This window comes from Octodon degus, unplaced genomic scaffold, assembly GCF_000260255.1.
Source record: "Octodon degus isolate 3935 unplaced genomic scaffold, OctDeg1.0 scaffold00075, whole genome shotgun sequence".
Lineage (NCBI taxonomy): Eukaryota > Metazoa > Chordata > Mammalia > Rodentia > Octodontidae > Octodon > Octodon degus.
Window position 1 is genome coordinate 11649835 of NW_004524651.1, and position 22393 is coordinate 11672227.

Genomic DNA, 22393 nt, shown 5'->3' on the forward strand with positions numbered 1-22393 from the left:
CTCACAAAGATCCTCTGCCTCTGCCTCCTGACTGCTGGAATGACAAGTGAGCACCTCCACATCCAGCTGAATTGTCATTTTTTCAAAAGGTGCTCCACGGAGGCTTTCAGGAGCCACTGGTGGCGGCGCACAGAACCCGCAGCCACCCGAGTGCCGTCCCTGGAGTGCAGTGAGGAGCGAGCAGCCCACAGGAGCACTGAGGCACCCCAGGCCGGGAGGCGCAGGACGGGTCAGTGAGTGACCTCCGCACGGTCAGTCACACAGGCTTTTGCTCCTGGCACTGCTCTCCATCTGTGTCCCCAGCATGTCTGTGGGCCATGTACATGGTGGTGGCCGTGGGGCTGGGGTGCAGGGGAGGAGAATGGGGAGACGCTTGTGCAGCGCTGAGCTTTCGTCTCCCGGGAGTGGGCAGTGACAGCTGAGCAGAGGCTTCTCCTCAGCACATTCCAGGGCTGGCAGTGTCTGCACCCTGCAGAGCACGCTGGGTGAGGCATCACCTCAGGCACCCACGCAGCAGCAAGGTGGGAAGTGCTGCTGACCTCATGACCTCTTGGCGTCCCCGCTGCACACTGCCCAGCCTCAGGGACAGGAAGACAGAGCGGGAGGCACTGTGCACGCTTCCAGGTCACTGTCCATGGAGTTGTAGAAGGACCTGGGACAGTGCTGTCACCCTTGCAGGTGAGGACTCTGGGCCAGGACAGGAAGGGTGCAGGCTCACCAGACCCACGGCAGCCTTCCATGGGTGGTGGGTGGCTTCCAGGCTTCCCTCACCCCCACCCCGGCTCTGCGCCCTGGCAGCTCGAGTAGCCCACTGCACCCAGGCTCCCACTGCTCTGGGTCTCAGTGGCTTGCTCCTACTCTCCTGCATCTCACCCAGCCATCCAGGTCCTTAGAGCTGGCAGAGGGGACCCAGCACCAACCAGCCTTCGCAGGCCCAGAATTTTGTGGAGGCTGTGTATGGATCTAGTGTCACCCGGAACACAAAAGACTGAAACAAGGGGAGCACAGAGCAGATGAGCAGGCGCAGACGGTGCCTCACAAGGGCACTGCCACCATCCCTACTCCTGTCCCAGCAGCAGTCAAGGTTTTGCCGACCAGGCTGCTGGAAGGCCGCCCTGCGGGCTCTGTCCTTTAGTGCCCTCGGCCTCAGGCTGGGCCCTGGTGGGGGAGGGGGATTTGCAGGACGCGGTGGCGCCCAGTGTCACCAAGCTGGCAGCAGTCTTGGTCCTTAGCACTCCAGGAAGTTGAGGCAGGAGGATGGCAGATTCCAGCCCAGCCTGGGCAGTTTAGTAATTTGATGAGACCTTGTCCAAAAATAAAAAGGTTGTGGCTGAGGGCAAGGCCCCAGGGTCAATCCCCAGCACATCCTCTACCCGGAATAGCTCCCCACCTTAGCTGTTGAGGGGCTGCAGTGGAAACAACTTCTTTGCCCCTTGAGTTTAACGGCTATAACATTCTGTGTTGTAAAGCTAAGACTGCATTCGTCTTGGCTGTGTGATAGCCCACATTTGGGCATCAGGCATCTTAACCTGTGCATTCCCCAAGGGAGACAGAAAACCACGCTGCTGAATCTGATCTCTATCACCCCAAATTAAGGTTGTGTGTCTGCTCCGCCTCTTCCATCCCAGGCCTCAGCAGGACGTGGCCGAGGGCCAGCAAGGTGCTCATGGTTAAGCAGGTGCCTGCCAGGGGGGCCCCTACCTCTGCTCTGCCCTTTGCCGAGTTGCTCTTAGGTGACTTGGTTCTGCTCCCTGGTCACCTTTGCTGGAAATGCTCTCATCGACAGCCGTAGTGTGGAAGGCCAGGCCAGCTGGCCCCTTCTGTGGCCGCAGTGCGTCTCCCCCAGCCTCTGGGCTCTCTGTCTGTTTGCAATGTGAGCAGGTGGCTTTCAGCTCTTCCCCTGCAGTCCCTCTGCTGCCTGCCCTAGTCCGATTGAATCACCCGCAATTCCCTGGTCGGCAGGGTCTGGTGGAAAGCAGAGAGCTTTTGTTCCGGGAAAGCCGTGAACCATGGGTGATCGATACACCTGGGCCCTTAAATCACCAGAGAGCACCCTGCAGACACTTGGAGGGTACCTTCACAGCCACTGCATGGTCATCAGAGTTGCTCACCATTTACCTGAGGGCCCCAGTGGCCTTGCATGCGGGACGCCAGCCAGGGTCGGTTGGCCGTTTCTCAGCAGTCGGGGGAGGGGGGCATGGCTCAGTAACGAGGCTCTTAGGCAGATGCGGGTCAGTAAGCCAGACAGCCTGACCAGCACAGAGCGCTCAGCCCGGTCCCATTTGCTTGCCTGGAGGCTCGTCAGCCCCGCCTGTCCTCTGTGCAAAGACAGACTCCGGCAGTGCAGAGCTCTCCCTGCCTGGGTTGGTCTCGGTTTCACTTCCTGGGTGTCTCTGGTCTGCAGCCAGCAGTCTCGTCTGTCACTGCTGGATGAGACAGGGCCAGGGTTCTACACTGTGCCAGGTGACTGAAAATGAACATCGTTTCCTATTTGAAAGAACAATATAGATGTCCCCTGGCCTTAAGGATGGCTCGGTGTATGATTTTTCAGCTTTACAGCAGTGCAAAACAGCGGTGCGTACTCAGCAGGCGCTGTACTTGGAATTATGAATTCTGGTCTCTGCCCAGGCAGGGTGGTTCATGTTTAGATGCCCCCAACCCCGGTCACTCCGCAGTCGTGCTGAGCACAGATGATGCTCTGTGGCCTCTTGTATTGCTTGGCCCTGATGCTCCATAGCTCGGAGGTAGTAGAGGGACTTTTGACTGAGGGCATTTTTTCACTTCATGGTGGATTTATCAGGGTAACCCTATTATATGTACAGAAAAGAGCATCTACTAATTTTGGAAAATACAAAAAATACCTATCAAGATAAAATCAGTCATACCTCTACGCACTGATTAAGACGCTTCAGCATTTTGGTAAGTCAGTTTCCAAATGCTTCCAAGACAAAAAAAAATTGAATCCTATCGAGATTCTCTTAAGCATATGGTTTTTCTCCTGCACTTAAAAGATTGTCATTTCGTGACATATTTTTCATGTCCTTAAAAGTTTTTATAATTGTAATTCTTGCTACTATGCGTTATTATGTCGACTGTTCTCAGTGACTAGAAGCTTAGGTGCCTGACATTTTCTTTCCCTTGCTTCACTATGAAGGTTTTTCAAACCTGAATTTTAAACCCTTCAGGGAACACCCATGCAGTGTTAGCGTTTTTCTGTATTTTATTTTCACCTACGTATTTATCCGTCTAACTATGTAAATGAAAATAAATTCAAGTCATTCACTTTCCCCTAAGTAATTGCATATTTTATTACTGAGAATTCAGGCTTTTTTGCATTCCTTTAGTTAACTTATAAATGCTGAAATGTACAGAGCTGAAGTTTACATTCACTGAGTTTTGACAAATGTGCACATAGAGTTTTGTAGTCATGATTGTCTGTTCAACCATTTAAAACAATACCCAGAGTCAAATTAGCACATCCTAGGGTGTGGCTGTAGGTTTTTATAAAATGCTATCAGAGGGAATGCAGAAATTTTTCATACACAACTTTATTTTTGAAGGTTAGAACAAATATTTTTACATTACATGGGTCTTGAAAATGAGTGATATTTCTCTGAAAAGGGGACATTTTAATATATTTGTATGATTGTTAGCTATTTTGTTTTTAAGAGATCCTTTCTTACCTTTTCACTAGCTGCACCAGCATTTTCAAGATCTGAAACTCTGTCTTCACTTTTATTTAAACGGTTTTGCAAGCTTGTGATTGAGATTTTAATTTCCTCTATATCTCTTTGACTCTGCTTCATGCGATCTATTTCTTTCCTGTATTGTTCATTCAGGGAATCCATCATTTTTCTAATCTCCTGTATTTTTTAATCAATGTCTTTATTAGAAGCAGTTATAAATTCTTTTACTGCAGTGTTTTTTTCAGCTTGGGTTTCCTCTGTATGTTTCTGTAGTTGCTTCTTTACTTCAGATGCTATGAGTTCAGAGAATTCTTTTTTTATTTCAGAAAAGAATTGCGCTCTGAGTTCCTCTATATCTTTCTGCTGTTTCTTATTTACTATCGACGCTATTAATTCATGCATTTGAGCTGAGCTAGTGTCCTCTGCACTTGTTCTAGGTGGGCATTGGGTTTCTTCCATATGTTTCTGCATTTGATTCTTTACTGCAGATGCTATTAATTCAGGGATTTCTTTTTTTTTTATTTTCAATCTGAGTTCCTCTATACCTATCTGCAGCTGTTTCTTTTGTTTTTATTTCAGAAGCTGTTGATTCATTGCTTTCGGCTGTATGATTCCCAATTTGTTCTGTGTTAGTGTCCTCTGCACTTGTTATGGGTGGGCTTGGGTTCTGAGATTGCATCTTGTTCCTTCTCGTCATTTTGTGTAGCACTGTCTTCTGACCTTTGTTGTAGATCTTTGTTGCAGTTATAACGTTTGCACATACTGAAGTTCAGGTTCAGATCTACAAAGGTTAGATTTATCCAGCTGTGTCTGGCTTGGGTCTGGCTGCTGTGCTCGGCTCCTTCCTGCTACTGCCCTTGGGGGTGAACCTGTTGTGCCCCTCTGGCAAGACTTTCTGCTCCTGGACTAGCTGGGCAGTTATATCCTCTACGCTTTCTGCAGGGATTGCAGCTGCAGGGTTACACTCCAGGCCTGTATGCCAGGCCTGAGCTGACCCTGGAGGGGACAAGGTGTAGTAGGGGGGAGAGGCAGCTCTCCCACACCCTCACTGGGCCTGGGCTAGGACTGGATCTGGGGGTTCCCGGAACGCGGCAGCAATTCCTACTCGGTGGACGGGGTGGGAGAGGTGCTGCGGAGTGGTGGGGGGCGTCCCAAGGGTGTGGGAGAGGGTCTCACCCACGCTGTGCCTGGGCTGGGACCAGTAGTAGGTCCCGCTGGCGCAGGGTTACGGGAAGCTCTCCCACTCACTCACCGGGCCTGGGCTAGGACTGGGTCTGGGGGTTCCCGGACGCGGCAGCAATTCGGTTATTTTGTTTCCAAAGCACTTCACTTTCATGGTATTGCACTAAGAAGGAAATAATTTGCCTCTCTTGGTGGTTGTATTTCCTTCCAGTAGACCACACAGATTATTTTTTAAGACACAGCCTGGTCTTCCGCTCTGACGGGCAGTTGATAGGCATTACTAGAGTTTTTCAAATTTTATTGCTGTGCAGGGACCACTTACCGGTCCCCTGCTAGGGGCTTCTGACCTGGACTGTCATCTGATGTCATTCTTGGAAGAGGTGTTGAGTGCCCGCACATCTGTACTGCAGCAGAGTCAGGATGCGGGCCGTTTAGGGAGAGACACTTGGCTTTCGCCAGTCGTTGCCATGTTCTGTAGCGGCCTTACCTGCTAATATTTATCTTTGCTTATTAGTCATCACTTACAGTTTTACTCTCCACCTTTAGCCGAGTTTGTGTGATGTAGGCCAGACACTGGTAGGGTAGGTAGGGGTTGTTTGGCTTGGAGACACCCGTGCTTAGGGCTAAAGGAATCCTCCAGCCTGGTGTACAGAGCAGGCATGTGCCGTTCTCTGGTTGGGATTGTGCTGTGACCTGTTGTCTTCACCAGGTCACTCTTTGCCCGGGAGGAAATGGTGTAAGGGCACAGTGGGCTGGTCTGTCCTTCCCATGGGCTTGTGGCCCCAGGCCGTGTGGCTGGCCACCAGGTCATCACCCCAAGGGCTTTGCCTCCTCTTTCATCCCCTGATGCCTGCAGCCACTTGCTGTCTTTTGCTGTTCTTTCCCCCAGCCAAAGCTTCTCAGTATAATTTTCCACATTGACTTTGTGGTATTTTGCCCACTGGTGATGGTTTTCTGTCTTTTCCAAATAAGGACTTCGCTGTCTGCAGCCACAGAGCTCTCAGAAATCTGCAGGGTGCCAGCAAATCCACTTAGCAGCCATGCCCGAGGAACCTGGGAAGGCAGCACTTCTCAGCGGCCTTAGAATAGCTCTGTGGGCTCCACTAACGAGAGGCAGGCGGCTTTGCTTTTTTTTTTTTTTTTAATAGAAAAATCAGGAACTAGAGACCAAGAGACCTGAAGAAAACAGCCAGAGTTCAGGAGGTTGGGTGGTATAAGGCCTAGACAGTTGTAGTTCTGTCCAAAGAACACAGCCTGGCGGTGGCTCCAGCTCACCATCCCATCTCCAGGTTTTGGGGAGCTTGAACCCCCCTGCCTGCTGACTTTCAGACCTTGCCACCTCGGGGATGACAGCTTCTCAGAAGACCTAGGTCGGAGCTGCGTAGTTCTGCTGCTGTGAGAAGCACCACAGCTGGGCTGGACGGCAGGCCTCGCCTCCTGGGCCTCACCTCCTGGGCCAGCATGGCTGGGTTCTCAGCGTCTCTGGGGACTCAGCTGTCCTCCTGCTGCATGCCCCCCCCCCCCCGCCCAGCGCAGAGGGGAAGCTGTGCTTTTTCTTTGCTGTGGCGCGACTCAGCACATCTCCCAGAGGCCTCCCCTTCTAAATGCTCGGCCTTGGGCACCAGCCCGCATCGTGTGCAGTATGAGTCCAGATCCAGAGAGCCTCTGACAGACGTGTACAGAAAGAGCTCCGCAAGTGCCCGGCACGTGGTGGCTGTTGCTGAGAACCTTGTCCCCTAAGGAGAACCTGGGAAGGGGTTTCTTTGCACGTGGCCAAGTGGGGTTGCCACCGTGTCTGAGGGGGGTTTCTGTGTGTTACCCCTTCAGTTAACTGGGTCAACCTGCAGTGAGCCGTGGTGGGAAGGGAGGCTGTTCTCTTCCCTGGAGCCACTAAAGGAATGAGAAGGAGGAGGGCAGAGGAGGCAGAGGCCAGGCATCCTCGGCCTGGGAGCCTTGTGCAGTTGCAACGGGAATTTTAATACAGGTGATGAAGTCTGAATGCCAGATGGAACAGAAGACCTGTGACCATAAGAATCCTGCGAATCGGCCTACGTCGGCAGCCGCTTTCGTACACTGACTCATACTTTACAGTGTCCTGATTTTTATTAGCCTCTTCTTATTTCTAGTCTAAGTTTTAAGCCCAGAATCTGTCTCTGGGCACTTTAGCAATGCTGAGCTTGTCAGTTTTCCTGAAATTACTTGGAAGAAGTGAACCTAAAATAGGAAGCCTTAAGAATTAACGTGAAAGTCCAAATCACTGCCTAACTGTGTATTTTATTTAGTCGTACTCAGGACCCTGCAAATACATCGGCCTTAAATGGATTCATTTTAGAGTCACAAACTTAATTTTTTTTCCCCCTTCTAGTGGGAATATAGAATTGATTTGCTGCAGTTTGGCCAGACTGAGAAGATAGCATAGAAGTCATCAGCGGGCCAGGCGCCCGCTCCGGGACTGTGCACCAGATCGTCGGCCTTCCTCCTCTGCTTTCATTGCTCCTTGGAAGGGCTGCTCCCGGGATGTGGGGTTCTATGGCAGGTCCACACCCCTCCCCCAGGCCCATGACCCCACGGGATGTGGGGTCCCGTGGCAGGCCTGCACCCCTCCCCCTGGCCCATGGCCCCATGGGATGTGGGTTCCCGTGGCAGGTCCGTGCCCCTCCCATAGGCCCATGGCCCCACGGGTTGTGGGGTCCCGTGGCAGATCTGTGCCCCTTCTCCAGGCCCATGGCCCTGTGGGATGTGGGGTCCCGTGGCAGGTCCACGCCCCTCCCCCAGGCCCATGGCCCCGTGGCTGTGAGCTCTCCGCTGGACCAGACACTGGGCATGGCGATGGTCAGTTGCCCCTGCCAGGCCACAGGCAGAGCTCAGTGTGGTGCCCCACCAGTTTCCCCAGTCCTCGGGGCTTCCTGGCTTCCTGAGCCAACTGTCTGTATCTAGTTGTACCCACAGGACCAGGTTAGTAACAACAGGACCAACGCAAGGGAAGAGGCTCAAGAAGTGCACAAGCGAGACACCACTGCAGTCCTGCACAGCAGACCTGCGAGGGGCTCTTTTCCTCTGACATCTTGAAGGCATCAGTTTTAACTTCCTGGCCTTTTCACCCTATCTCCTTACTTATTTAGGCGCCGTGGACCTTGCACGCGCAGAACACGCACTGTGCTGCCTCACTGTGCCTGCTGACCATGCTTTATTTTTTTCTCTTCTTAAAGGAGGTAGTGCATGCTAAAGATACTTGGGGGACTATGAAAAGCCACCAACAGGAAAAGTAAAGCCTCCCATCATTCTGTCCCCTCCAGATGGCCACTCCTGAACACGTACATGTGCATTCCTCCGCCCAGGTCCGCAAGAGCACCGCGATACATAGTCCTATTGAGATCACCAAACACAAGGCGCTTTTCACTTGCACTTTCCTTTGAGTGTATGTGAGCTCTTCCTGTATTGTTCATCACTCAAACACTCTATTTTATTTTGAGACCAAATGTGTACTATGAGGGTTATTGGTCTTGGTAATTTACCAAGAAAAGACTAAAGTTAACTGAGATTAAAAGAATCTCCTGGGTCCCTAAATGTACAGAATGAGATAAGGCTGAAGGGACTCATGGTACTCGCTGAGGGTTGCAAGAAGTGCAGTGGCAGCGCGTTGAGCTGTGACCCTGGCCATGTCTTTGCACCTGTCCCCAGCTGCGTGCCCGAGGTGAGGTGGCGCTGTCACTCAGAACGCCGCCCCCACTGCTAGGCACCCACATGGGCGTGCTCGGCCCCGTGCATGCCGGTCTGTCAACCTTTTAAGTGGGAGAGCAAGATGTCTCGTTCTACTTGCTGGTGGTGACGTTTATCGGCCAGGTGTTTGTTTTCTTGTTGAGATGATTGTCCTGCTGCTTGCACAGTATCCTGCTAGCACGACTCAGATTCCTTTCCGGGTTTATCCTTTGCCTTTTGAGGCAGTTAAGTGGTTTCTTTGCATACAGATAAAATGATAAAAATTCTAGTCAACCTGTAGTCCTTCCCTGAGAATTCTTTTGCTTTTATTTCTGTGTTTAGAAAGAGCATGTTCCAAGAATAAGAAGAAATTCATTGTTATTCTTAATTCCTTCATGAATTTTTGCATCTAAAATTTTAATTCCCTATAAAATTAAAATTGTAATTCACTGGTCCTGGGGAATGTTTGGATGTGTAATGCAAGTCTCACGTTGTTTTAAATCTCAGAATTCTTACATAGTTACTTCAAGGACATCCACCAGATAGCTTGTCTTCTCCTCACTGGCTTCCGGTCTGGACTCTAGCATTCTCATCAGCTCCCCGAGCTGCTTCTGGGCTTCCGTCCTGTCCCGTTACCGTGTGTCCGGGCTCTGGCACTGTATGCCTGGGCCTGGCAGCGCACGCCTGCAGTTGCTGTCCTCGCACGGCGCGGCGCTCTTGGCTCTGTACCAGTTCATTTTTCTCCATCATGGCGGCATACTCTGTCCTCCACCAAGGGCCCGGGAGTGAGCGTTTTGGCCTTGGCACCCCTGGGGCTCAGCGTGGCCCTTGTTGCACAGGGCAGCCATAGAAGAGTGCTCAGAGAGGATGCTGACTGCTAACAACATGCTGCTCATAAGACAGCCTGCAGCTTGATTCATCCTGAGACCATAATTTGCCAACTTCTAATTAATCTGGGTACAGTTTCCAGTCATTTTTTAAAATCATTCCAAACTCTCAACCACTATGAAACCCATTTAAACACATGTAACGTATTACATATAAAATCATATACAATACCAACTATGACTATGTGACCACCTACAGAAACAAAAGCTATCATTGCCATGAATATCTTTTCTATTTCGTTAGGAGATACATTTGTGTGTTTATATATAGTACATATGTGAGTCAAATATGTTTTTCTCATTCTTTTACCATGTAACACAAGATATATTACCTTAGTATTGAAGTGTTCAATTTACATCATTTTATGTTATGGAATATCAGGAAAAGAGAAACATCACCCAAAGGCTTTGCCTCTTCCTCTGAGAAAGGAATTCATCCATTTTCACTTGTATGTAGGATAGCTGTATCTTGTTAGGTGGAACTGTTAACTTTGTTATCGTCTTCATTTGGAGAACATGTATGGTTTAAAGAGATGTGTACAGGTACCAAGGTAACAAAGGATACAATTTTGATGGGTAAAAAAAAAAAAAAAAATCATATACAAATATATGTGTAATATATTGTGTACAGATTTGGTATCTATATATGACATCTGTCAGTATGTCCATAATATCTTACAAATGGCATATTACCTATAACTGCATGCATAGCGTATCACATGTGAATATGTATCGAATAGAGAGTTGTGTGTTATATACATAGAGGGTACTTCAAATGACATCATACTTTCAAAATCATTTGAGAAAACCACAACCTCTGTCTCACAGTGCCTTCCTGTTGCTAGCACCCAGCACCGACATCAGTGTCTCGGTTCCCTCTAGGCAGGTCCTGTGGGTTTCTGGTAAGCTTTAACCCTTGCTGTGGCGAGGGGCTCCATGCCTGCCTGCCTATCCTGTGGTTTCCTAGAAAGATCACAGGCCTGGGCCTGGAGATCACAGCCACCTGCAGGGACAAGGCTCCCTGGGAGGGATGGGAGGAAGGCTCCCTGGCCAGGGAGCCAGCAGGGCTGTCCCCCAGGACCTCCTGTCCCCCAGGAGCCTCCCTCAGAATGCTCTGTTCTTTGTGTCTGGCCTTCCTTTCATGCCTGCATGTTTAGTTGCCCCGCTGTGTGTGTGGAGCCTGAGTCCTGCTCTCCAGATGACTGCAGTGGGTGCAGCGAGGGCCTGCACCGCTCTTGACCCTGGATTTGAACTGCTCATGCACCAGCCAAGCTTCCCCTTGGAAAGCTTCTCTGTGGCGCCCGTCAGGAGCACCCCTCTCTCATTCAGAGTAAAGCATCTCCTTCCTGTGGCGGGAAGGAGAAAGCTTGGACACCTCCTCACTGTGGGCAGAACCATGTAGAGTATTCTCAGACAGGCTGCAGCAGACTGGCTCTCAGTGTGGCTCAGCCAGAAAGGCAGCAGGAAGTGAAGCCAGCTCCGCCCCCAAGGTTTGGAGATGGTTCCGCTGCCCTTTTCCTGAGGGTGGACCTTGCTGCCCTGCTGGCTCCCTGGCCCTCTTCTCTTCCCTGGGACATCTCTCATTACCTGTTTTCTCCCTGGGGGCTCCAGCTGCCTACAGCTGAGGGGCAGCCAGAATTGTGATGGTTCCTTAGCTTCAGATCTTTTCAATAAATGCTGAGGCTCAGCATCCTAGAGCCAGACACTGAAAATATGAACAGCACCGACGTAAGCAACCTGCTTTTGTTTTCTTTTGAGACAGGGTCTCTCTGTGTATTCTGTGTTGCCCTTGAAATTAGTATGTAGCCGAGGTGACGCTCTTGCCTCAGCCTGCAGTGCTCAGACTGACAGAGGTGGGCCAGCTTGCCCAGCTTTCCTTGGGCGCTGGCTGCCTCTGGTGACGCGGGTAACCCACGCCAGGCCGCATCTCTGGCCAGTCTCCCAGCGCACTTCCAGGTCAGAACCTGGCTGCTGAGGGAGGAGTCCTGTTGGGAGAACCTGGGTGGCCACTAGGTCCAGTGCTGGCTTCCGCTTCCGCTTCCCCGGGACTTGCGTGACTTGCGCATTCTCCTCCAGCTGAGGCTGCAAGCCCCAGGTGCACCCTGGGGCTGCTCTTAAGGCCTCCTGTCTGCAGGCCTCTTCGGCGGCGCCAGCTCCTGAACCCTGTGCTGGGCCTCCTTCAGTCATCTGTTCCGAGTCAGACCTGTGTTTCACACACCCGCAGTATTTAAATGGCAATGGAATGCCCTTCTCTGACAAAACTAAACAAAAAAAGGGGATACAAATGAAGGACCATTTTTTATCTGTATATACAAAATAGTTAGGATAGACATACAGCTACTTTCTCTTAATTCAATGAGAAGAAAGATTTGTACCAATATTGTTTGGACAGGATATCATGCCTGCATCTTGTACTATGAATAACCACTACAAAGACAACAATATGCAATGTATTAATTATTGAAAGTGTCCTACTAATCAGTTTTGAAAAACTGTCTCATTGCTGTTTGTTTCTCAGTAAAATTAATTTTTAAAAAAACCAGACAGGTTGGCCATTTGGGGCACAGGTGCGCCTCTGAGGGCCCCAGGTGGCCTGGCCTCGGCCCTCTTCCGAGACAGCCAGCCCTCCATGCACAAGGTTTGTGTGTCTGTGGGTCTGGCAAGTGTGACATTCGGGAGGAAAGCTGCCTTCACCCCACATACCGGACATGGTGTCAGAAGCCCCCAGAGAATACATGTGGGGTCTGCACAGTTGCAGCATTGCCTACAAGGGACGTGGGCAGCGAGGGCTTGGGGAGCCTCAGGCGGAGGTCCTGCAGCCCTTCGCCCAGGACTCCTGTCCTTAGAGGTGATTCTGTGGACGCCAGCAGGGACCCAGCCCACTGGGGACATGGCCAAGGTCACTTCACACGGGAATAAACAGCTTTAATTGTCCCCATGGGCCTCTAAGATGGTGGTTAGTTCATGAATTGGAGTGGGTTGCTCAAGAGTTTTACAACAGGGTTTTGTGGGCCTTTTTTCCCCTACAAACAAGAGCCACTTTCCCCCTGCCAACCACTTTTTATCTTGCCACCCAGACATACCCATTCATTTTGATAGTAGTCCAAACAAAACATAACTAAGAAAAAAATGGGCTCCAGCAGTGCCACATGTGTGTCCAGAAGCCGCTGGCCGTGTCCTCTCCATGCCTTCGTCCATGGTTTGCACTGTTCAGGCCAACCACTTTTTCATTAAACTGGACAATTGAGGACTCTGTGCCCAAGTCCAAGACAGGGTGGGAAAGTGTCTCAGTGCTTGAGGTCCTCACCAACAGGGTCCCCACCAAGGCGGGCCTGGGAACTAAGTTGTTTCCTGACTCTAGAGGAAAGCAGTCTCTTGTCTGTGTGTCCCCACCGGCAAGGGCGGAGCCTGCTGTCCCGGGATCCCAGTAACAGTGTGTCGTTTGGATCTGTTCCAGAGTTCCCTGAAGAGAAGAGGCAGCCGGGATACGTACAAAGAGAAGAAGGCCTCCAGCCAGGTAAGCACGCTGTCCGGCTAGGGCGCCACTCCTGAGCAGGAAGCAGGGAAGCAGCCAATTGGGAATTTTGGCAAACAAGGGCTAGCTTTGCCTTCAAAGCACTCAGAACCACCTGCCAGACACTGACTGGCTCACGGCTCCTCGGGCCGCCTTTCTGCCCGAGCCACAGCCTCTCCCCGTGTCTCTCTCTGCGAAAAGGGCTGGAGGTTTCTCGAGGAAGAGCAGATGGACTCTGTGAAGCCCAGGGAGGCGCAGGCCATGACCATGCAGTACCCCTCACCCATCTGACAGTGCTGCGTCACAGCAAAAGACGCAGCTGTGGGAGCCTGTGTCCTTTGCAAGCTGTTGGGGTGTTTTGTTTTGGATTCGGGGGTTTTGAGTGTATGTGTACATATGTTTGTTGTGCACTACCTTAAATTGTTCTGATGGAACGTAAACCATTCTAGCTGGGAAAAAGTCAGGAAAAGCTCAGCCTTTTTCACACGCACAGTGTGTGTTCTTCAGAGCTATTTTGACTTTTCTAACAAGTTCTGTAGGATTCCTTTCTCCCTTTTTAAAAAATTGCTGCTAGTTTCAGGTATTAGGGGACAGAGGTGTTATTTTCAGTTCCCCATACTCTAAGCACCCACATAGCAATGAGAGATGCCTGAGGCGGGTGCCCGAGACGCTGTGGGGTGGCCCTGTCTCTGGGCCCCAACCCCCATGGCTCCTGTGGTTCCCTCCAGTTTCTGTGTCCTCAAGCTCTCAGTCCCCAGGCAGTGCGAGCAGCGGGAGTGCCACAGTGACCATCTCACCCCCCTCTGCTCCCCCGAACCTCACCTGGGATGCCCGTGCCTGGCTCTTTCATCTTCCCAGGACTGGGGCAGGCTTCTACTTTCCTGGCTCTTGAGCAGCAGAGAGCTTTTCCTGCACGGGCAACTGTGGCCAAGTACACTAGGGGGAGTGGTGTTTGCCTGGGGGTGAGAGCTGCAACCCTGGAGCTGCCGTTCTGCTGTCTGGTTGTGCGTGTGGAGCCCTCTGCCTGCCTGCAGGGCCATTGAGAAAGGAGTTTTTGTTTAGCAGCAAGCTGGAGCTGAGTGCCATGGGAACTGCAGGCTGCCCACCAAAACCCAAAGGAAGCTGGCGCCCTGGCGTAAGGTAGGCATGTGGCCGTCAGCACTGCGGTGCTGGCGACATGGCAGCCTTGCAAGCCAAAGAATATATAGTGATGGCAATATATTTCTGTCACTTGACAAGGCCCTTCTAGCTGGAGGTGACGGTGCTGGCCCTGCGTGTGCCCCTTGCCATGCTTGCCTCTCTGCGCAGCAGGAATCGGTTCCTCTGGAGAGTTGCCGCACAGCCCTCCTGGAGCTGTCTGGGGACTCTGGTACCCTACCCTTAGGCCACCGCCTAAGGAGTCTAGGCAGGTCCTAAGTCTTCATTTCTTTATTTTTGAGACAGTGTCTCACCACATAGCTCAGGCTAACCTTGAACTCTCTGTGTCACCCAGGCTGGCCTCAGGCTCGCTGCCACCCCCTGCCTTAGCCTTGAAAGTGCTGAGATAACCAGCACACCATGGCTGGCTAGATTCCAGTCTTTGGTTACGTGATAAGACAGGGGTCCTGCCTCCTGCCAGCTGAGCCCTGGCTGTGATTACCCCTTTTTCTCAGGAGTGGACAGCTTAGGCCCAGCTCCTCCAGCACCCAGGTGCAGTGGCCCTTGAGGAGGAGTCTGCCCATTCCCACACGTGCTCCCTGGTCCCCAGCTCTGCTTCAGTCCTGGTGGTGGCTGCACTGTGCATGCGCGAGTGTGAGCAGCAGGGACAGTGCGCTCAGCCATCCCGTGGTGTTCCTGCTGCCCACATAGCTTCTTTCTTTAGGGAACCAGAAGACTGAACATCTTGTCATTTTCAGGTAACCTGTGACCCTGTCACTTCCCCTGTACAAGTGGAGCTGTGTGCTTCCACCAGCCTCAGTCTGGGCTCCCAGAGATGGGAGCGGTCCTGGCATGCTCAGGCTTGTCGGGTGCGGGTACACGGAGCAGGTCCTATGCAAAGGAAGGGTGTATAGAGGGCCCCATGGGACTGCCCCATGCGTCGCATGCACAGCACACTCTGGAACCTGCAGTGTCCAGGTCTTCTCAGAGGCTCTCCTCCCTGGTTCTGCAGCCTGGGCTCCTGGGTTCAGGCAGGAACTCTGCCCTACCTCTACACTGTTCATGGTGGGGTCCCACAGCTGGACAGTCCTGTGGCCCAACTTCTCTGCCTTGGAGACAAGGGGTCCCACAGGTGATTTGGGCCGTGCACAAACACTGGCTGCAGGGACAGAGGGGCTGGGAGCCTCCCCGGCTTCCGGAGTGGTGTTCTACTCCCAGAAGAATTCATCTACACAGTCCTTGCCCTGTCTGTCTCTTCTGAGATGTGTATATTTTAGCTCCCTGCGAATTCTGTTCCTTCATGGGAACCACAGAGACCTATCAGTGTATTTGGATTCCTTGCACATCTTTGTTTTACAAGCAGTTGGAAAGTTGCTTTTGGATGTGCTACTCTCGAAAGTTCTAAGCAACAGTATGCCGGTCTCTGGCACACAGTGAACGTTTGCTGAGAGAACGGACGAGTGAACAAGCGAGTGTGCTTTCCTTCAGTGTTGGGGCAAATGACGTACGTCCTTTATAGTTCAGAGATCTCTGCTGGCCTTTACTTAGGTTTGCACCCAGCAGTGAGAAGCATTTTGCCCAATAGTTGAGGGCTGGCACGCTTCATCCCAGCTTGTCCCAGAAACCCTTTATGTTTGCCTAGCCAACCTGAATCAGATCCTTAACGTGATGAGTGACTTTCGTGGATTACACCTCCTATGCCAAGAAAAACAAAAGAGGCACTGGCTTTTTTCTCTAGTGTGAACTGCATTCGGCAAAGCAGCCTGAGCGGTGGCGGTGGTGCTGTGCGTGACCCCACGGACCTTCCCACTGACCTTGGGCTCAGGGAGGATCTTGATTTAGACACAATGACCGTGACCCCCGGTGGTGGGGAGCAGAGCTGAGGTGCTGGGCAGTGTGTCTGCCCCAAGCCCAGCCAATGGAGTTGTAGGCACATGGTCCACAATGCACCAGCTGCATGCTCAGTCGGGGCTTTCTCTGGAGTCTTCTGTGCTGTACCTTTCTCCTCTGACTTGTGCTGAGGGAGAGTAGCTGGGGGTCTCCTGGCAGGTGGTGGGTCCTCCTCCCCTGCAGGGTCAGCTTGCTCTAGAGTGCAGGAAAGCCCCCGCTGCTTGGGTGTTGCATCTCAGAGCCTCTGGGTTTCCCTCTGCACTGGAGACACTTCTGCTGACTTCTGCACCTCTCCCAGCAGCCTTTTGGAATTGTGATAGTCAGGAGTGACCTAAAGAGTGACCACTGTTCTGTCCCCATTCACTGTGGTCATACATTGCTTTCTAGAGCCACAATGAGTCCAGACTGTGTCGGGCATGAAGGCCACATTGGAGAGGCTATGCTGACCACCCCTCTTGGCCCAGAAAGCATCTTCTCTTCTCTACCAGGCAGCCCAGGCCACCAAGGACATGGCCTCCCTGGGTCCCTCCTGAGCCCTGGGGTGGCCCATGGGGTTGCTGACCAGGACTCCTCCTTTGCCCAGCACTCGGCTGCCCCTTGGGCCTTGAGCTTTCTTGCTGTGTGGCAGCCACTGGGGAGAGGATAGCGTCAGAGGCTCTGATGGGCCGTCGAAGGCGAGGCTGGAGTGACCGCGCAGCCAGCCTTGTGGTCTGCCACGCTCAGGACTGCCCTGACACTAGGTTTCCAAAGCCCCCTCCCATCCATCGCCTCATCGTGTTGTCCCCGTGCTATCCTTGTGATACCATCTCAGGGACCTCCGCTGATGCTCAATGGCTGGGCGCAGCTGGCTGGGAGTTACTGGGCGTTTGGTCCCTGTCCCCCTGGTTTTCATGGTAGTGCCCTGGAGGTGTGGCCACTGCCTGCTGGCTGTACAACTTGGCCAGGGGGCTTGGTATCTCTAGTGGGTGCTGGTGACAACCAGTACGGCTCCACACAGTCACCCAGGGCCACCACGATGCCTATGGGCATTGGGTTCCATTTCATGGTCTCCTCCAAACATAGCCTGTGAGATACTTTCATGAGTATGCTTTATCCAAAACTGATCCTTTGGTTTTTTATGGGGCCTGCCCATTAGCTCAGTTGTTTAAGTGCCTGCTTAAGCAAAGGCAGTCAGGCTTCGGATGCTGTGGTCGATCCTCAGATCCTCAAGCCAAACTAGACCTGCCTGAAGGCATCCTGAGGCCGCAAAAAAAAAATCCTTTTGGTTTCTTGTATTTCCATGATGAAGCACCAAGCGGCAGGCCCTTTCCAGGCCCCTTCCACAGAGCCCTTTTTTGTGGCTGCTCTCCTGGGCTGCTGTCCCTGTATAACTGTGCACCAGTGCCCACGAGAAGATTGCTGTTTGTTTGTGTGTGCTGGGGCAAGGTGCCAAGGGAACACCAGAAACAAGCATTTGGTATTTTCAAGTAACGTGTCTCCTGGGCTCTTCTCTCCTGACAGGATGACAGTGCCGACCTGAGGTGCCAACTTCAGTTTGCCAAAGAGGAGGCCTCTCTGATGTGCAAGAAGATGGCCAAGCTGGACAGGGAGAAAGACGAGCTGGAGCGGGAGTTGCAGAAGTACAAGGCACTCTATGGGGATGTGGACAGTCCCCTGCCCGTGGGGGAGGCTGGCGGGCCCCCCAGCACACGGGAGGCCGAGCTAAAGCTGCGGCTCAAGCTGGTGGAGGAGGAAGCCAACATCCTGGGCCGCAAGATTGTGGAGCTAGAAGTGGAGAACCGAGGCCTCAAGGCGGAGATGGAGGACATGCGGGTGCAGCTCGAGCAGGAGGTTGCTGGCCGGGAGCGTGTGCCCAGTGTCCCAACTTCGCCCTTCGGGGACTCCCGGGAATCCTGTGCCGAGCTGCGCCGGCACCTGCAGTTCATGGAAGAGGAGGCCACGCTGCTGCGGAGGTCCATCACTGAGATCGAGGCCCACAACCAGCAGCTGACCCATGAGCTGAGCAAGTTCAAGTTTGAGCCTCGCCGGGAGCTGGGGAGGCTCAGGGAAGGCATGGGCAAGGGCACTGTGGGTCCCCTGCAGGAGGAGCTACGTTCCGCCAGGTTACAGATCAGCGAGCTGAGCGGGAAGGTGCTTGAACTACAGAGTGAGAACCTGGCGCTGCTCTCCGACGCCCACTTGGGACTGCAGGCCCCAAGCCCCCGAGACAGCGATGTGGAGAGTGACACAGGCCGGAAGGAGAGCGACGCAGAGGACAGCCGCCTGCCCCAGCCCAGGCGGGAGGGCCCTGTTGGTGGGGAGAGCGACTCAGAGGAGATGTTCGAGAAGACTTCAGGCTTTGGGAGTGGGAAGCCGTCAGAGGCCAGTGAGCCCTGCCTGGCAGAGCTGAGGGCGCCTGAGGAGGCTGAGCACCTGGTGGTCATGAAGCACGAGGCCCAGCAGCTGGAGCGCACAGTGGAGCACCTCGTCACTGACATGGACAGCTTCCTCCGGGACTCTGCTGGGCTTCGGGGTGAGGGCGAGAGGGGCCGGGATGAGCGCCCGCTGCTGGGGACCATCAATGGGCGGATGAAAGCCTTCCAGAAGGAGCTGCAGGCCTTCCTGGAGCAGGTGGCCCGTCTGGGGGATGGCGTGTCACCCCTGCCCCACCTCACAGAGTCATCCAGCTTCCTGTCCTCCGTGACCTCCGTGTCCCGGGACTCCCCTGTGGGGAACCTGGGAAAGGAGCTGGGCACGGACTTGCAGGTAAGGGGGCTCCCGGCCTCGCCTCCCCACCGCGCCCCGCTCTTCCTCCTCCTCGCTGGCCTGGCTGCTCTGGGGCTCTCACTACTCACGGCTGCCTGGCTCTGATCTCAGACCTGCATTGTACTAAAGCCTCCAGCACCAACCAAATCCTTGCTCTTGGTTGGGTTCCTGTTTTGCTTTTGAGTTCTCTTTTATTTCGCGTTTCTTCCTCCGTCCTCCTGTGTCGTTTCTAACCACGCTGCTGCTCGGTGGTTTGGCAGCCCCTCGAGACATAGAGCTCGCCTGTTTGGTCCCAGGGATCTGCATGGCCCGGCCTGGCCACAACCAGCTGCCCTGGTGAAGAAGCAATGAGGCATTTAAGACATGCTGCCAGCCCCTCACAGTCAGGATGGGCAGTGGACTCACTGCTGGGCACCGAGCCCCTCTGGTTTAGTGCCCAAGGGGCACATTGCGGCTTGGAACAGCCCTCGGGGGCATGGGCTGCCCGCTGCCACTGGAAATTAGGCAGAGTGGGAACAGGAGGCCCCCGAGAGAGAGAAGCCGGTTTTGCTGGAAAGTCGCTGCTGCCGCCACCCTGACTCCCAGGGCCGTGTCCTGGCCCAACCCAGGCATGTGGCCCACTGTGCCGGGAAGGGGCTTACGCTGCTCAACATACACGTAAGGAAGGAAGAGCCCTGTCCTGTGTCCTGTGTGGCTTTGTGCTTACAGGGAAGTTGTGACCTGCATCCCCTGTTGCATGTCCCCTGTCACCTCAGTCTGCACCCTTCTCTTTCTCCCTGCTTCCAGCTGTACCACACATCTGCATCTCTCTTCACTCTCATGCCGCTTTGTTTAAGCTAGTTTCGCTGTTCGTGCTTTTCTTGTTGGGTAGCATTTGTCCAGTCATCTATTTTGTCAGTTTTTGTCTTCTTAACCCCAACCCCTGGGCCTTTGTCCTTTGTTTTTTTTGTTTAAAATTAAAATTAAAAAAATAAAACAAATCCTCCCCTGCCTTCACAGTCCAGACTGAGAGACCAGTCAGAGTGGCAGCTGGGGCCAGACCGAGGGGATGAGCGCGACAGCCTGCACCTTCATGCTGCGAGGGAGCTACACCGCCGGGCGGATGGGGACACTGGGAGCCACCGGCCAGGAGGCCCGAGCTGCTCTAGTCCCGAGGTCAGTGCCCTGAGGCCTTGTGCTCCGGGGCAGCCCGTGGGACTTCCTGCCTGTGTCAGGGGCTTGGGGAATGGGCAGGAGGACACAAACCCAGGGCCTGCGCTGTGTGCCTGTGGGTGGCGCCCGTAGGTGCCTGGAGGTGTGCCTGAGCATGTGGGCAGATTTGGGAGCAAGCAGGGAGGAAAGCCAGGGGAGGTTTCTCCCCCCAAGTCTGGAAGAAATGCTTCTCCTTGGTTCTTCATCGCCTGTGTCTTGTGTGACCCACCCTGTCATCCCTAGGGACACTGCTCTGGTCTGGTGGCACAGTCAGCGACGTTCATGCCCACCGGTGACCTGAGCAGCTGCCTCCATTGCATGCAACCCTGTGTGCACAAAGCCGCAGCCACCTGTGTGGGCACCTGTGTTGTTCAGCAGTGGCCTGCTGTCCCACAAGGGGGGCTTCTAAGGCAGAAATAGTCCCACCCAGATCACAGAGATGTCACCAAGGAACGAATCCTGGCTGCCACCTGCTCATTCCTCGGGTCCTTGGCAGGGCCAGAGTGGCAAACTGTCTTGAGAAAGAGATGCAGCCCCAGCATTAGCACTTAGTGCCAAAGTGTGGGGTCAGGGACATGGGGACTGTCACAGCAGAGGAGATAGAAGCTCAAAAGCCAGGCAGATGAGTGAGGAAATGGAGCCCAGGCCCGCAGAGCAGGTGGGTAGGCGGTGTGGGGCCACCTCCTGCCAGGAGAGTCCAGGCAGCTCTAACCCAGGGCCGGCCCAGCCCTGGAGAGCAGGTCACTGTCTGCTTTTGTGGTTGTACTCCCATGAGAACATGGAATTCCCCACAGAAAGCTCCAGCACAGACACGTGCTCAGGAGCGTCCGTGGTTCGTGAGAGGCCAGGCCCTCCCAGCCAGGTAGCAGCTGAGTCCCTGCTCTGGAGGGAAGCACGCCTTCTTTCACGAATGCCGGGCCTGGCCATGCCAGCCCCAGCTCCCAGAGGGCAGGTGGAGCCCGTGGAGGGAACCACCGCGTCTGGGTGCCTGGCATCATGCTCTCTGGACACGGCGCTGGACAGTCATCACAGTGGGGCACCTCCAGCATGCTCGTGTTCCAGAACCACTTGTCAGATGGTCCCCGGCTTGATACCCAAAGCAAAAAGGAAGAGCAAAGGTCTCGTTCAGCGAGGGAGCGCCTTCTACGGAGGGGCCTTCACAGCAAGCGCTTGGCTCGCCCACTGCGCACCACCATCTCCTCTGCCGTGCAGGTGGTGGGCACACTGCAGACTCACAGTAGCAACAGTAATTTCCTGTGGCGCGTGTGACCCACATCCAGGACAGAGCCCTCAGGAAGACGCGTTTCCCAGCTGCAGCTGCTGCCGCACACTGAGCTCCAGGTGGCAGGCACAGCAGCATCCCAGGGCCACAGCTCCACTTCTCCTGGGGTCTCGGGCCATTCTCTCATCTGCTAAACAGAGTGAAAACAGCGCCCCGCTCTGATCTCACTGGATAGATATACACAGACAATTCTCAGGACCAAAGGGCTGTCAGTGAGGACTGAGCTCAGAAAGCACCAAGTGGGTGTAAAGTGGGTGGATGAGACAGCAGGCAGTGGACGCCGGACAGGCCAGCTGTGTGGGACCTGGCGTCGGCAGCATCCAGGAAGGGAAGGTTCTGAAGTTAAGCTGAAGAGAAGAACAGACTCTCAGGTTCCATTTGTGAATACCTTTCATGTTGCTGGCCTTGTCATTTTTTATTTTTTGTGACAGGAGAAAAAAGACAAATCATTTTGGAAGCTTGCTAGTGATGCCATGGCAGCAGCTATAGACACCACGATGGTCCACTCTCACACGTGGCCCAGTGTCACGGCTACACAGAGGCCGCCCTTCCAGGAAAGGGTACCCAGGCCAGCTTCCCAGAACAGCCAGGACCCGCTGGCACCTGCCACCCCTTCCCGCACCTGCGTGCAGACTCCTGGGGACAAGCGTGTACAAGGCCTGACACCCGCCACAGATGCCGGCACTATGCCCACACCAGGCCTAGGTCTGCCTTGCAGTCCCTTTGAAATCTGCCACGGACTCACATTTGTCTGACGCAGGCCGCAGCAGAGTATTTCACACGGGATGTGCATGTGCTTTAGAAGTTCCCAGTGAGAAGTGGCCCGGTGTGGACTCTGGTCAGATTTCACATAGATGAGAAGCCGCTCCAGAGTCCGGAAGATTGGGTTTCTGTGTCGGAAATCTCCGAACTCTCCTCCCTCGCGCCACCTCATCCCTCCACCATGGACGCGCACAAACATCTGCCGGGCCTTGTGCACCCGCTGTGAAATGCCAGCCACTGTAGAACTGCCTGGGGTTTATGCCACAGGTGTGACCCACCTGCGCCACTTCTGATAGAGGTTATGGTGGCCCTGGCCAGGACAAGGTGGGACTTAACAGAGACAGAGGCTTGGGGGAGCAGGAACTGTGGGTTCCTATAGAACACTGCTGGGTGTGACAGTGAGCACTTTGAGAAGCGC

General features: G+C 53.6%; 1 protein-coding gene across 1 annotated transcript in view; it reads left to right on the forward strand.

Moving 5' to 3' along the window:
* Mtcl1 (microtubule crosslinking factor 1) overlaps positions 1-22393 on the forward strand; it is a 100191-nt gene that overhangs the window by 41116 nt on the left and 36682 nt on the right. The window contains exons 4-6 of the mRNA XM_023720409.1: positions 12912-12971; positions 17496-18740; positions 19740-19895. Of these exons, the coding sequence (XP_023576177.1) occupies positions 12912-12971; positions 17496-18740; positions 19740-19895 (1461 nt within the window). The remainder of the gene's footprint in view (positions 1-12911; positions 12972-17495; positions 18741-19739; positions 19896-22393) is intronic.